At 28.5% G+C, this 14,508-nt stretch overlaps 1 protein-coding gene across 1 annotated transcript; it reads left to right on the top strand.

Moving 5' to 3' along the window:
* The first annotated feature begins 8,070 nt into the window (after positions 1–8,070).
* On the top strand, positions 8,071–10,405 carry LOC103486963 (CBL-interacting serine/threonine-protein kinase 20). The gene is made up of 2 exons (XM_008445136.3): positions 8,071–9,005; positions 9,484–10,405. Exons 1-2 carry the CDS (start codon positions 8,447–8,449, stop codon positions 10,314–10,316), a joined length of 1,392 nt encoding a protein of 463 aa, XP_008443358.1. The 5' UTR covers positions 8,071–8,446; the 3' UTR covers positions 10,317–10,405.
* Positions 10,406–14,508: the final 4,103 nt, after the last annotated feature.

The raw sequence follows: 14,508 nt of genomic DNA, 5'->3' as shown, positions 1-14,508 counted from the left end.
AAATTTATCATATTATTTAAATTAATAAATAACAAAAATATATTGTCAATATATTCCATGAATCTTTTATGTCAACTCCAAAACATAATCAACACATCTAAATCAAAAAACTACTTTTGGTCCTTTTTTTTCTTCTCAAAACAAACTCTCTCACGTCCCCTTCTTAGATTACACACCCTCTATTTTTATTTTTATTTTAAAAAAATTTGAAATATTGAAACAAATTATAAGAACATTGAGTTGAATAAAAACAAATAAAATAGAACTTATATATTGGTGTGTGAAGCAAAAACTAAAACATAAAATTAAAAACTACTCATATAGAAGATAAGCTTACAAAAATATACATAACTATAACTATTCGTCGGTTAATTTAATAAAAAATGAAATGGGAGTTCGCACTAGATTTCGTTGGTACCGTCCAGTGGAATCAAATTCCATTGTTAACTTATGCCAGTTGAACGAGTCAAATTGCAAGTTCAACCAACCCATTTTCAAAATATCAAGTGGATGGATAAGAATCTTTCGAAAGTCTTTCATTTGTCTATCATTATATACATGACTTATCTATGTAATTCGAACCCGAACTCTATTTATGAGTTTTCATTTCATTGGTTCTTATTTATTATTTCAGCATATCGATTTAGGTCTAATCTATTAGTTTTTTTACCTATATCCTTTCGGTTTTTTTTTTTCATAGGAATTTGGCATATTTTCACATCTAGGATTTACATATACAACATATATCACTGTCAAGAGTGAATATTTTTTATTTCAATATTTTGAGGCAAAAGATTAGATTACAAACTTGAAAAAAGCATTGGGTTGCGCCATACATATGAAAGAGTATACAATAATGCTGTATTTGGTGAATAAAATACTATGGTCTAATAACGAACTAGAACCAAACAATTTAACTAATAGAACGAATCTAAAGCCTAATTATCTATCTAGCTATAATAAAACACGAAATTAAAATATAAGATTATACAAAGTGTAGGAATGAAGGTAGCATTTAAAATAGAATTAATATTATTGAAAATTGAGGATACATAGAACAACTAAAAGTTTCTCCGGGCGGGGAAGGTAATAATGAGATTATTTTGGTTCCAACCGAAATTGGAGCAGAGGATATTGTGATGCGTGCAATGAATACCGATTTTTTGTTTTTTTTTTTTTTTTTTTTTTTTGTTGATTATCTCTTTCTTTTGAATGGATTACACAAATACATACATACAGACATATATACATACATATATATATATATATATATATATATTATATTTATTAAAAAAAAAGCATATCAAGAGTAAGGATGAAGACAAAAGAGCTCATGAAGCAAAGAGAGTTGCACTTCTCAAACTCTGGAGTGTACACTGAGAAATAGGCATACCTAATACTTCCAAACTAACTTTTCTTTCCTTCTTCGGTATTACCATTTTGGACTCTACTTTCTTTCTCTTCTTATTTTTTCTGTATTGCTTGTCACAATTCGCAAGGCGGCTCGTTTACCTTAACTTTGTGTTCCCATTCAAAACCTTTTCCCTTCTTTTCTTTCATTAGTTTTCTTTTTAGGTACAATAACATCCTAAAAAATATTCCAATCCAAAACCATCCCGTTTTTATTACACATACCTATTGAAATAGATCTCCATAGATTTCTTTAAAATTAAAAAATAAAAGTAAGAAATGATTCTTAAACTTTCTTTTTTAAACTTTAGTATCGTGTGGATCAAATATAATCAAGACGATTGAATATTTATCTTCGTAGTAAAAATAGTTAAATAATTTAATTAAAAAAAATAAATGATTTCAGATGATGAAGTAGGAAACTCTACTTCAATTCTAGAATGAATATAAACAATTTTAGTTTGATTTACTTTTATTCATCTAGTGTGTTGCTAAATTCATAGCTTGACTCTTGGGTTAGTTCAACAACGTAACGTAGATTCTTACCTCGTTTGAAGACAAATATTAGGTCACATTCAATTAAAGAAATGTTAACTAACAAACAAACAAAGCAAGTAAACAATTAGTAATCGATTTGGCGTCATTCGATTGACATTCTTTGATAGTTTGTCACGAATTTTCAACCTCTCCAAATTTTAGTAGTTTGGTTCCAATTTGACTCGCAAATCAAACCAAAACGAATTGATTACAATCTCACGAATTAAGAAAAGAAAAGTCCTTTAAAAGAATCCAATAGCAAAAGAACATCAAGATTGAGTGATCTACAATAGAAAAAATATACACATAAAAATCTTACATCTATCTAAATCTTGTCGTAATATATATATTTGTTGAATAAGATCAATTGAAGATTCCATGGTTTCGGGACACGTATCACGTCATTACATTAAGGGACACGCACGTGCGACACTGTTTTTATCTCCATCAACTGGTGAATCCCCACGTTCAGTTCACGTGATTTGCATTTGTTTGATATGCAGATTGCAATTAATTATTAATTAATCAACCTCATTTTTATATAATAAATAACTAAAAAAATCTTAGTTTCGAATTTTATTTTACCTAGAAAACAAATCTAATTTAATTTTAGAGAAAATAGTTGAAGTTTTTCTTTTAATAAAATTCACCTCTGAACTTAAGCTACGGACGCCACCGAGGCAAATGCTTACATCACCTTACGTATTTATGCTGACGTTCACTCCAAAAAGATGAAGACATCATTTTTAATTCCAATTATTGATTTCCTTTTTTAATTTTATAAATTTAATCACTACGCTCTTAAATTTTATGAATTTCATAATCTTTTGCCGCATTAACCAAATTTGAGTCCTTACGGGACTTTTAGTGTTAAATTACTTAAAAGTTTTGTGTTTATCATTAAATGACTAAATCTAACACTAATGAAAAAAAAAAAAAAAATTGGAATTTGGCGTTAACAAAATATACATATATATTAGAAAGAGAATAATATAGAATTAGAAGTATATGAAGTTAAAAAAAAGATAACATGCACATAAGATTCGCGATGTTTTACGTACCTTTATTTTCTTCTAGATATTTTTAATGCAAGTATATGCGTACATCTCTTTTTGTCTATTGATTTAATAAAAAAAAAAAGAATTAAAATGACAGATCTAAAATAATATATTTATTGACATAATTCATCCTATATATATATTTCTTCCGACTTTGACTTGGTTATGCAATCATATTGACACTAGTGAGAATATAACTTAAAGTAAAGTTGTGTTTATAGATTGATAACATATTCTTTTGTTTGCCCAGCTTTATAAACCTCATTAGTGTTTATGGTTGCAAAGAATCCTATTTTTTTCTTTTAAATTTACAAAGATTATCTTTTAAATGTTTAGTATTTAACCAAAGTTATTTTCATAAGATTTGTAGTGTTCGTGTTTCAATATTGAGATCTTAAATTAAAATGATGATAAAAATATGGATATGGATGAATATTTATAGTAGAAATTTTTTTAAAAAAATCAAATAAACTATTTATATTAATAAAAAATAATTCTATACCTTTTAAATTTTTAAAATATTTAATTATTTGTATTCTATTGATCCGGATCACCTTCTATATCTATTAATTTTTGGAGAAATAGGGATAGACAATAAAACATTTGAAAATATTTATAAAAATATATTTTAAAAATTTGTTATATAATGTTTAAAGATTTTGGTTCATTTTTGTTATATTATAAAATGTTTTTTAGAATAATAAAGTAGAGAGAGTGATTTATACGGTATATTCACCTTGAATCTATTAAAACGTACGGATATATATATACCTATATATATATATGATGATGATGATGATGAAGAAGAAGAAGAAGAAATGGGGACAAGTTCCAAAGAGAAAGGTTTAAAAAATGGAAGTGATTGGATTTAGAGGTAGAGATTTTAATTCGCCATGTTCATGATGTCAGTATATATCCTTCAACCTGATTCAAATCAAATTCCAACGCCCCCAATTGTCACCAACCTAATAGACGCCTATATACCATTTCTATTTTATTACCAAACAAAACAAACCTAAGCTATTTCTAAATTAAATATAAAATCTGTTTCGGATCACAAGATCTAAATTAAATATATATATATATTTATATATTACATAAATATATAAATATATTTAATACGTGTGACCCACGTATTAAATACTAAATAAATATATATATATATATATATATATTGAATATCTTAATTCATGCATTGAAGTCGTGGACCCCGTCTACGATTTCCTGGTACACGACTTCCACAAAATCACTCTATTTTTTTCAATAGTTTGCCTCCCACCCTATTTTTGACATTACTTTTTTAAAATGCATTATTAAAAAAAAGATTCAGTTTTGATATCTAATATTAAATGATTCTTCTCGCAAGTTTCAAGTTTGAAAGGTATTCCTTAAATGACGTGAAAGTCTCGTTTCTTTTAACTCTTTAACTCAATTTATGTTATGTCATTTTATTAAGATAGGATAACTTTGTTTACAATAGATATAAATTTCGTACGACGTAATTCATTTATAGTGATCCATTATATTTCTATTGTCATATATACATTTTTATATTCATTAAATGTAACCTTCAACACTTATATTAGAAGGATAAATCTTTAAAATTAGAACTAAAACTATTTGATAACGGTCTATGATATTGTGGTAAAGCATGTTTAATTCGTTACAAAGTGTCGCAAAATCTTAAATAACCTAAGTATTCTTTTTCATTAAATTAAAATATACCATTTAGATTGAGAGTCAATATTGCAACAATGTTCCAAATTTAACTTTGAGATTGAGGTTTACGATGAAAATCATTACAATAATACAAAAATGTTAAAATTTTGATTTGTTAGCAAAGACTTTTCCGATTAAACCAACTCATCTATGGATGGTCTGTCACGAGTGATTCTTTGTTGACATCAAAATACATGGCATAGATAGACCCTATCTTGATCGACATGCCAACATATGGTATCGACAAAGTTTGGATCTATAGTTGAAAAAAAAAGTCTATATGCAAAACAAAATTTATCGAATTAAGATTGTTGGAGAAGCTTTGAGTTACACAGCAAATTTACATACCAAATTAAAATAAACAAAAGTAAACTAATTAAGCTTCTAATCATCATAATCATCTTGGAAATTAAAGCAGTGTTTGGCACCTCAAACAAAATTAACAAAAAAATAATAATAATAAACAAACTTATCATGAAAAACAAAACAACTAAACTAATTATATATATAGAAAGCATATATATTAATTAAGATACCAATCCCATAGATTGAAATATCATGCACGATTGAATATTACAACTTACAATATGAAATGGGACCAAATAATTTTGAGTTTATCATTTTCTTAAGAGTTATGAATTCAAATTTACTAAAAAATTGTTGCATCAAAATTCAAGTCTTAGACGTAAAAGTCAAAATGAAAAGTGTGCATTGCAATATCTAGTTTTTCTAAATTAATGTATACTCAAGTAGTGAATTTAAGAAAGAAAATTGTGGTGCAATTTATTTTGTACAACAATAATATAGATTTGTGTTTCTTATATTTAAAAGTAACTTTTAATTATTATAATTTAATTTTAAAAGAGATTTTAGAGTTAAGAAATTGATAAATAGGATATTTTCTATTTTAGAAAATTATTTAACCACTATAAAACTACTCTATTTTATTTATTAAAAAAAATTTAAAATTCCACTTTTGGATGACAACATGAAAAGAGATAAAACAATCAAACCTAAATAATGAGATTTAGATAAACTATATCAAGATAAGAAAAAGATGGAATTGAACTAATATATTTAATAACAATATTTTTACATATAATGTTGCTCTTAATATTATATCTAAAAATGAAGAAAGATCGTTCTTTGTAGAAAGAAGCTTAATTATTTGTCGATATTTAATTCTTCTTCGATTGCTTCTTTAACAATTCTCAATATGTATGTCCCCCACAGAAACCATCAAATGACAATATTTATAGGTCTGATGTATTATATAATCATTAAAAGTTGGTATCTTTAAGACATAGAGAAAACGAGTTGGATCTAAAAGAGAATGACATATGACCAACACCGAGAATAATGAGCATTTATTAGAATTTTTTAAAAAGATTTTTTATTTATTTTAATATTAAATTGTTATATATTAAATATAAAAAAAATACATCAAACTTTTGTACTCAATACTCTCTTTATTTATACATTTCTTTTACTCTTATATTTTAAGAATAGTTTTTTTTTTTTTTTTTTTTTACTATTCATAATAATTTTCCCAATAAATCAACATGTGAAAAGAAAAACATACATGTAAACAATCCTTACAAATACTTAAATTAATTCCTTTAACAAAACCGATTTAATGGTCATTTTTTAGATTGTTTCTCCATCAAATCACCTAAACTAAACAATCATTTACTAAAATCAATTTTAAATTTCTTTTCACTAAACTCAATTTCATTCCTATGCTAAATTTAATTTACTACCAAGATAGCCTTATCGATTTATTTGCTATTTAACTACCCATACGTAAATGTATTCAAATGTTACAATCAACTCAGACAGAGCATATCTCAAATTAGTCCATAACTTATAATATTAATCTTGAAATTAAAGGTAGCTTCCAACCCAAGACACCGTAAGAAGATTGAAATTAAATTTGTGCTATTTTTTCTACCTTACTTATTTGAATCAAGTGTTAAATTTTATTCAAGATTTATCCAAAAAAAAATATTATTGGATCTTGCACTTCGTCCAAAATCAATTTAAGGCTATCAAACCTATCATATTGGTCAATAATAGTTTGGAGCCATTATTTCTTTTATTTCTATGAGTTGCGATCGTGTTTTTATTTTGTTTACAATCCCTTTCACAACATTCAATTAATTGATTATCTCAAAATAGGTTCCCTCTTATAGTAAATTGAACTTATAATAAGCTTAAAATAAATTATTAATAGGCTTAAAGAAGAAGGTTAATCTGACCAACAAAAAAAAAAATGTTAAATAGAGAGTTAAAATGATTAAATTTGGATGTTTCGATTTTCAATTGACTTGAAAAGATTTTATATTTTCTATGAAAATTATCAAATTTTAACGTTGTTGTCGTTATTAAATTTTAAATGTGGATTTTATTATAAACAATAAGATTTGACACTACATTATTAGTTAGCTATACTATATCCATGATAAATCCCGAATTCAATTTCTAATGCCATAAGTCAAAATAAACTTAGTTCTACCCGACTCTTTTTTTATTAGAAGTCGAAGGTTGGATACTCATTTTGTACCAAAGAATCCTAGTCGTCAACATTCTCAGTATTTCTGTTCCACCCATTCAAGCCATCCTCCAAAGTCCATTTGTGTAACTTGCAAGGCCCAAGACTTATGCCTAATTGACCCAATTAGTAAAACATACATATGGTCATGGATATTTTGTTTTTTCTCACTTCATATATTTTTTCCCTAACTGATGTAGATTCTAGGGCCTCTATATTCTTTTCTGAGAATGGTAAATAATTAAAATCGTATTTGAGATTATAGATGTATCACATCGTCAAATAATTATATTGGTTTTATAATAATAATATATGAATGGTTTAATTTGAAAAGAAAATAGTTAACAAAAGATAGATTATTATAGTCTCAGTATTATCGGTGTCTCAAACAACCCTTATATAGTTATGATTGTTTTTTTAGTTATAAAACATATTTATCTTCTTAATTTTTTTAAAAAAGGATAGAAACGTTATCCAACAAGACGTTGAAAGTCAAAATCCTACATTAAAGTCTCAATCCAAACCAGTAGCATCGAAGATCTTTTGGCAAATGTGGGGAGCTCACCTCCATCAATCAACCTTCTAAAACTACATCCTAGATGGGCCATTCAAATAGTTTTTATGACCATAACCAACTTGTAAAGTATCTCACAACCACTTGATTTGTGGATGCCAATATAAATTCATATCTTTGTCCCTTGGCACCTCCCCCATATGTCTGTTGCCACTTGTCACCAATTTGACCCCTTTTAAGTCATTTTGAGCTTTTGACACCCTCAAAAGATTAGATTTCTCATACCCATCATTTCAAATTCTTGTTCAACCCCACAAATATAAAACACGTCTATAAATCACACATTAAATTAACCCAACTCTGAAATCCCACTTTTAGGCAATCCTAAATTTACAAGGTCACCTTCCTGTATTTCTGTTACTCCTCCCAATTCTCAGCCACAAGAAATAACTCCAAATTTTCTCTCTTTTCTCACACCAAAATTCTTGTAATATTTGTCCCTTTTTCTCATCTTCTCCCCCCCGCCATAGATCCCTTCAACCCTGCCTCTTTAGGCACGGTTGAGTTTCTCTTTTTTGTTTCTCAACTCATTTTCTTCTTCTTCTTCTCTCTCTCTGTCTCTCTGTTTTTCCTCTGTTTCTCTTCTTCTCCTCAACAATGGAGAAAAAGGGAAGTATTTTAATGCAAAGATACGAACTTGGTAGAATGCTTGGACAAGGCACATTTGCTAAAGTCTACCATGCTCGTAATCTCAAGTCTGGCCAGAGTGTGGCTATTAAGATCATTGATAAAGAGAAAGTTCTACGTGTTGGGTTGATCGACCAAATCAAAAGGGAAATCTCTGTGATGCGGCTTGTTCGTCATCCTAATGTGGTGCAACTTTATGAGGTTATGGCCAGCAGGACCAAAATCTATTTTGCTATGGAGTATGTTAAAGGTGGGGAGCTTTTCAATAAAGTGGCTAAAGGAAAGCTCAAGGAAGATGCGGCTCGTAAGTATTTTCAACAGCTTATTGGTGCTGTTGATTATTGCCATAGTCGTGGTGTGTATCATAGAGATATTAAACCTGAAAATCTCCTTCTTGATGAGTATGGGAATCTTAAGATTTCGGATTTTGGGTTGAGTGCTTTGGCTGAATCTAGAAGACAAGATGGGCTTCTTCATACAACTTGTGGTACCCCTGCTTATGTTGCCCCTGAAGTCATCAACAAGAAAGGTTTGATTGCTTTGTGTTTGTTTGATTGGATTTTAATCCTTTTTATTTTCCTGAAAACGTATTTCATCGATGGTTATGGTAATCCAAAGAGTAGGCTTCATTTGATTACAGTTTTTTTAAATAGTTTTGCACTATTTTTCAATTTTTGCGGGTAGAGATTGTTATGGTTATAAATATTGTTATCAATTGTCACTACACAACAACGATGGACAATTATATCAGATAATGCAAAGTAAGCAATCAAAATTGTGTATAAATTACATTTTCAAAATGTTCAAATAAATGTTATCAAAAGTACGCAAATTGTTACTATTAATTGCATCAAAAGAAAGAGACCTATTATGATTACAACAATTTTGATTATGAAAAAGTGGACATGGCCTTAAACCATTGATTTTTGTATGCTAAGTTTTTCAAAGTTGATGAGATATTAGATTAGGAACTGATGAATTTTCACTGGTGACTACTTGTTAAAAAGGTTACGACGGTGCTAAAGCTGATATTTGGTCATCTGGGGTTGTCCTGTTTGTTCTTCTTGCTGGTTATCTCCCTTTCCACGATCCAAATCTAATGGAAATGTACAGAAAAATCTCAAGAGGAGAATTCAAATGCCCTCAATGGTTTCCCCCAGAAGTTCGAAAGCTTCTTTCAAGAATCCTGGACCCAAGTCCTCACACCAGAATAAACATGGCCAAACTCATGGAAAATTCCTGGTTCAAGAAAGGTTTCAAAGCAAATGTAACAACTCCAAAACAACTTCAAAACAATGAAGACATGTCGTCCGTGAGCGACGTTCATTCCGCTTTCCTCGACATTAGTTCGGAAGGAGGAAGTTCTGTTAGCAACACCAATGAGAGTGGAAAACCACCAACAGCTACTAGAGCTCCAATAAGAAATAATTCCTTCAATGCATTTGACATCATATCTCTCTCACCAGGCTTTGATCTCTCAGGTCTATTTGAGAGTGATGTGAGTGAAAGACCACAGTCTCGTTTCACAACGAAGAAACCGGCTTCAGCTATCGTGTCAAAGTTCGAAGAGATAGCGGAAATGGAAAGGTTTCAGGTATTGAAGAAAGATGGGATTGTGAAACTACAAGGGAGCAAACAGGGGAGGAAAGGACAATTGGCTATAGATGCTGAGATATTTGAAGTAACACCTTCTTTTTTTGTGGTGGAAGTGAAGAAAACTGCTGGAGATACATTGGAATATAGGCAGTTTTATGACAAAGATATGAGACCTTGCCTTAAAGATATTGTATGGACTTGGGAAGGAAATGAGCAGCAGCAGCAACAACCACAAATTGTTTAGTTCTCTATTTTAGAAATTAATATTAGAAAAAAGAAGTAAGCTGCTGTTCTTATCAATCTTTAAATATATAACTGCTTTTTTTTTTTTTTTTTTTTACTTTTGTTTTCTCTATATTGATTGAATGTGTAATCATTCTAAGCTCATTAAGCTCTACATATCATTGTTCAACTTCATCATAAGCTTTGGAAAGCAAATCCAGCGAACGAAGTTTTGATTGTTTTCAAAGAAAAAAAAAACAAGAAAAAAGAAGAAAAAGAAAAAGATTTAGAAAAGTTGTTTGTTTGTTGTTCTTGAGAATTCATGTCCATGTGTGGAACAGGGAAAAGGCGATTACTTTTTAGTTGGTTTGTAATTAATATTTGTGATTACAGATAACCCATGTTCTTAAATGATTAGAATTGTGATAATTGGTATGATTTTGAGTATCATATATGAAACAATCTTAGTTAAGATGCTAAGTCATTCAATAATTATTTGTTACAAGTGTTAGTGAAAGTTGAGGTTAGAAGAGAGAGAAGCATGTAGGGTATTGGCAATGTATGTGGAGTAGCCAACAAACAGCATTTCAACAAGGCAATTTGGATTTTACTTGAGGGAGGTCCATTCAATTTACAAATTGAATAGCTAGGGAGAAATGGGCCTAGTCATGCAGCTAGCTCTACTTGGGCTTGATTATGGCCTTAAAATTCGTTGGGCTTGATGATCAATAAGGCCTAAATAATAGTCCCGGCCCATTTCTCTCGAGTTTTAGAGGATAAAGGTAATCACTTGCTTGAAGAGTAGTAGTAGAAAATCCCACCCCTATACGTTATACATGAAATATGAAATATAAAAGTAACAAAATAAAATGAAGACCAAATTTTTGTATAGTTAAAACAACTAAACAAGTACAAATTTTTAGTTTTTAGTATTTAGAATCATTGAAAATGAGAGGAGTGTCTATTCAATTTATACACGAATGGATGGATGAAACTCAATTCTATTAATCAATTCAAACAATTTTGGATGCATTCTTACATTACAAAATAAACATAACACCAAGAAGAAGAAAAATTCCCTTGCTATGGAGACAAAAGCAAAAGTATTAGAATTGCACACATAAAGATGTTAAACAATGATAAAAAAAAATGGAAAAGAAAAAAAAAACAATTAAAAGAGAAAATTTGAGTTGGGATTTTTTTTTTTTTTTTTGTTGGGTTTAATTGAGTTGGAATTTTGATTTGGAAGTATATGGGGGAGAAAGTGATTCTAATTGAATTAGAGAGAAAATGGCAAAACAAAGAAGCCAAATAAGTCACGTGAGAGAGCAGGTGGAAAATTGACCACTTTTTTGAAAAGTCTGATTAATTAGAGAAGAATAAGTGGTTTTGCCAACTTCCAAATCCATCGGAATTTGCCAGTGGGTCACCAAAACGAACCGTTTACGTTGCCTTTGGAATAAAGTGGATTAGAAATTTAGTAATTAGGTTTGTTTGGGTCCATGTGACCCTTCTAATGAAGTTGTTCAATATTAGATTATACCATAATTGCTTTGTGTTTGGACCATATGAATCAAATCTTATTCTTTTTTTTGTATATATTAATTTTATATATAAACACATTAGCTTTATGAGCTTCAATTAAATCGTTTTTTTTTTCTTATGATAGCAAATAATATTTACTAAAGCTAGTGTTTAAAGTGTTCATGGCATAGAGCTTAGTGAGAAGATTCCGATGCATTTTGAATCAATAAAATTAGACACCAAAGGAATAAGTTGTAGCCAAGAGAAGATTTGAAAAAAAAAATGACGAGGCGATAGATGTGACACATGTAGACCCTATTACATGATAGTATGAATTGAAAAGACGATGTACATGTGTCGAAACAATCAAATTAATCGAACGACTCAAATCGTGATACATTTCAACTAATAGAGTGAACAGCCGTACTAAATGATTAGAATAATTAACAATGTTAGAACGTAACAAGCACTTATTCATTAGTCTAAGTGTTTACATATATGTTACACAATAAAATAAGATGTTGTCTATGTTCATGTCGGCATAACACAAATCTAATATTTTTTAATTCATGAATTGGTTGATATTCTACTCCTATAATAAAATCTAGATCTACAACATAATATGTTTGTCTCTCAGGTAACTCATAACTTACTATAGTTACCATTATATGTCTTAATTATTATTCTTTCAAGTCATCTGTTTTAATCGTTAGTGTTAGCTAAATTAAGTTAAGTATATCAAGGCATCCGTCAAATCATCATTACACATATAATATTATTGTTAGTAGTGGGTGGGTGCAAATCATTTTAACAACTAAACTATAATTACACGTACTTATGCTTCTTTTAATTTTTTTTTTAATCAAGATTATTATATCTACAGTAGTAATCTCCAAGAGAGGAGTGTAAGAAAAAGCAAAGTACGTCATAGAAATCTAATCAACAAGAGAATAAATGTATAATTATTTAACAAAATTAAATATTCAAAGTTTTGGAAAGAATGTGAAGTTGTCTATTTAGAGTCGTCCTTATTATATTATTAAATGTTGAAAAACCAAAGTGATGAGAGAGCCAAAGTAGGACGAAATTAAAAATGTGAAGAAAGAAAGAAACCAAAAGGAAGGAACACTATGCTAAAAAGAATGAAGCAAAAACATCAACAATTAATATTCTTCCTTATGATACTATTTTATTATAAAATCATTATACCCACTAAACACTACTCATCTAAACATAATTTTACCTTATATCATTTCACATCTTCAATATTTTTTTACTGCTCATACTTCCTTTCTTTTTATTTTTTTTTTTAAATTTTAATTCAAAATTTATACTCCCCCTTCTACATCATCGTTAAAGTTATTATACAAAAATTTAGATTAAAAAAACTACGTTATTAACGAAAAATATAGGTCAAAGAGGAAATTGTGTTATATCTCCTAACCAAGAATGAATCAACGTTGTAATAGTTTGAACCAAAAACATCTCAAAGCACCCTATTTTAACATCATCTTAAATCATTAATTGTTGACAAAAACAAGATATATCATATACCATGTAGGTAGATGTGCAACTTTACTTTTATTTGTTAAAGTAAGACTTCATATTGTTAGTACGTGGAAGCAAAGCTTTTATCTAGTTTTTGTTTTGATTTTAAAAACGATTAGAAATAGGTGTGAATGTGAAAAGAATTGGTAATGATGGAGAATACGCGGAGGTCCTTTTAGCCTCCACATAACAAACCGCTCTTCACCTCTCAATTATTATTATTATTATTATTATTATTATTATTATTATTATTATTCTTTTTTCTTTTAGTCTTTTACAAATTAAAATTATTTATATTGACAAATTTTGATGCATACATTCTTAATTTCTATTAACTTGGACCCACATGTCGTCAAATCTGTATTTGCTCAAGTCGTCACAACTAAAATTAAATGCAATGACTTCGTCAACCTAAAATACCAATATCAAATTATCACTTCCAACTTATTTCAACAACCATATTTAATTAATGTTACTAGTCAAAAAGAAAGAAAGAAAGAAAGAAAAAAAAAAAAAAAAGAAAGTAAAATTACGAATTAGTCATTCTGATCATACATTTAGAAAAGTGTCTACAATCAATTTTCAAGGAATCGTTCGACAACTAATTAGTTTTTTTTTTTTTTTTTAGCTTTAAAGAATTGTTTGGTATCTAATTAAATTTTATTTCCGACAGTTTATAATTTGCGAAGGAATCTATTTTTTTTTTCTTTTTAAAAAGGCTTTTGAAAATTGTTTTCATTTTTTGAAATATACTCCCATACTTTACTGGTAAAAGTATTTTGTCTTAAATTTTGAAATATACAAGTTTTACCACTCCACCAAATATTTGTATAGACTTTGATAAATTTTGTATTGGGTTATATTTTGTAAACTAAGTTGTTTATCTATGTATATTTGGATTCAAAATTATGTTCATTTCAGTTTTTTAAAAAATTGAGTATAATAAGTAAGTCATAAATACTTTTATTATTGAAAACAAGGAATCTTTTATTTTTTAAAACGAAATCTATACTTGGTATCAAATATATGCGTTTTGTTTATTTTAAAAAATATATATTATCAAGCAATTCCAAACAACGATCTAAACTTTCAATTTTGTTTTCAATAGATTCATTATATTGGTAAAGTTGTAGAACGACGAA

This window comes from Cucumis melo, chromosome 12 (assembly GCF_025177605.1).
Source record: "Cucumis melo cultivar AY chromosome 12, USDA_Cmelo_AY_1.0, whole genome shotgun sequence".
NCBI classification, from domain to species: Eukaryota; Viridiplantae; Streptophyta; class Magnoliopsida; order Cucurbitales; family Cucurbitaceae; genus Cucumis; species Cucumis melo.
Note: the sequence above shows the minus strand (reverse complement) of the source record. Positions and strands in the feature narration are given on the sequence as shown.

Excerpts from the sequence above, each read along its gene's own strand:
- LOC103486963 (XM_008445136.3), top strand. The coding sequence starts at position 8,447 with ATGGAGAAAAAGGGAAGTATTTTAATGCAAAGATACGAACTTGGTAGA. Across the intron at positions 9,006-9,483 it reads TGAAGTCATCAACAAGAAAG|GTTACGACGGTGCTAAAGCT; the intron begins GTTTGATTGCTT and ends CTTGTTAAAAAG.